Raw genomic sequence first — 1,583 nt, 5'->3', positions numbered from 1 at the left:
AATAACATGATTGATTTTACACAACACTCTTTGGCAAATATAAAGCTCTACTTTAATTGGGGGGGACTATGGGCTTTTTCACTTTGTAAACCTATAACATGCACAAAAAATGATAAAAAGGGAAAGGGAAAAGACCAAAAAGCATAATATGAACACTTGAAGTAAATGATCTGGGTACTTCTTCCACCCCTGCACACATGAGAGTAGTATCGATCTTCCCATGTAACTCATGGAAAGAGAGTGAATATAGATCAAACTAAGAACAGTCTTGCAGACCAGAGTATTAATCTGTTACTATCAACTGATTAATCATCCCCAGTGTAAATTTGGAAGTGTATGCTTGGTCACATGTGTGGGTTCTTGACTTTCTTCACCCACCGGTGAGGAGGCTGAAGGAGCAGCGTGTCCACTGGTCCACGTCCATGTTGTAGGAGTCGATGTGGCGCACCAGGATGCGGTCGTTGTTGTAGTCCAGGTCGTTCCCGCCCAGCACGTAGAGCTGCCTCCTCACCGCCGCCATCACGTGGTACACTCTCCTCTGCAACATGGGACTGCGGGCCAGCCACTGGTCCTGGGGGAAAAAAAGGGAGGTGAAGTTGGAGAATGGATTAGGGAGGAAAGCAGATGGAAGGGAAGAAAGAAGGTAAGAAAAATGATTTGATGCAGATGAGATGTAGTACGAAGAGGGAGGGAGGGAGAGAGAGAAACAGAGAAGGTGGGAAGTGAAGAAGGATGAATAGGAAGATTAATATTTAAGCATATCCATGCATAGGTAATTGATGTATGCTTAGTGCTAGATAAATAACACGACACTGGAGCTCTGGTTTGTACTAATGACTTCCCTCCCTATTTCTAATCATATGTTTCAGCCACTCCATTTTACACCAAAGATCCCTGCTCATTTCACTAAGTGTGGCGGAGCTTATTTTGTGTGTGTGTGTGTGTGTCTGCTGGGAGCTGACGGGTGGCCATCTGTTGAGGGTAGAGTGGGTGGGGGGTTGCTTTTGCTCTGGCAGGTGAATGTAGATTCGTGGTGAATACAAATGAGACGCTCTCCCTCTCTCTTTTACTCGCTCTTCTTCGTTCCCTCGCTTCCACGGCAACATATACAAACACAGACCCATATGGATATGCACCTTACACATATACACACTGCATACCTCCACACGCTATACAGCCTCACCGAGATCCAGCCCCCTTTACATAACAGCTGGCTCATATACTGTACATACACATACCGGAACTGAAGCTTACTACATTCCACTACAGTTAGTTTGAAGCATTGCAAATACAGAAAAGAATAATTCATTAAACTAATTCTCATTCAGACTGCAACAATGTTTGTGAGTGTGTGCGTGTGTGCGTGTGTGCGCATGTGCGTGTGTGTGGTTTTTCTCTCATTTAACTACATTTGTGGGGTCCAATAATAGGGAGTTCAGTAAACTTGTTGGGTCCAGACAGCTTTGTGGGGCCAAAATACTGGACCCCACAAATTTAATGGGTTTTTTAAGGGTTAAGACTTGGTTTTAGGATTAGGGTTAGAATTAGTTCATGGTTAGGGTGAGGGTAAGGGTTAAGGTTAG

The 1,583-nt window shown here is 44.3% G+C and overlaps 1 protein-coding gene across 1 annotated transcript in view; it reads right to left on the bottom strand.

Annotated features, from left to right (window-relative positions):
- Positions 1-1,583, bottom strand: part of klhl32 (kelch-like family member 32) — a 44,874-nt gene that overhangs the window by 4,763 nt on the left and 38,528 nt on the right. Inside the window, exon 9 of the mRNA XM_032517872.1 lies at positions 379-571. Within this exon, the coding sequence (XP_032373763.1) occupies positions 379-571 (193 nt within the window). The remainder of the gene's footprint in view (positions 1-378; positions 572-1,583) is intronic.

Source organism: Etheostoma spectabile, chromosome 6 (assembly GCF_008692095.1).
Source record: "Etheostoma spectabile isolate EspeVRDwgs_2016 chromosome 6, UIUC_Espe_1.0, whole genome shotgun sequence".
NCBI classification, from domain to species: Eukaryota; Metazoa; Chordata; class Actinopteri; order Perciformes; family Percidae; genus Etheostoma; species Etheostoma spectabile.
Note: the sequence above shows the minus strand (reverse complement) of the source record. Positions and strands in the feature narration are given on the sequence as shown.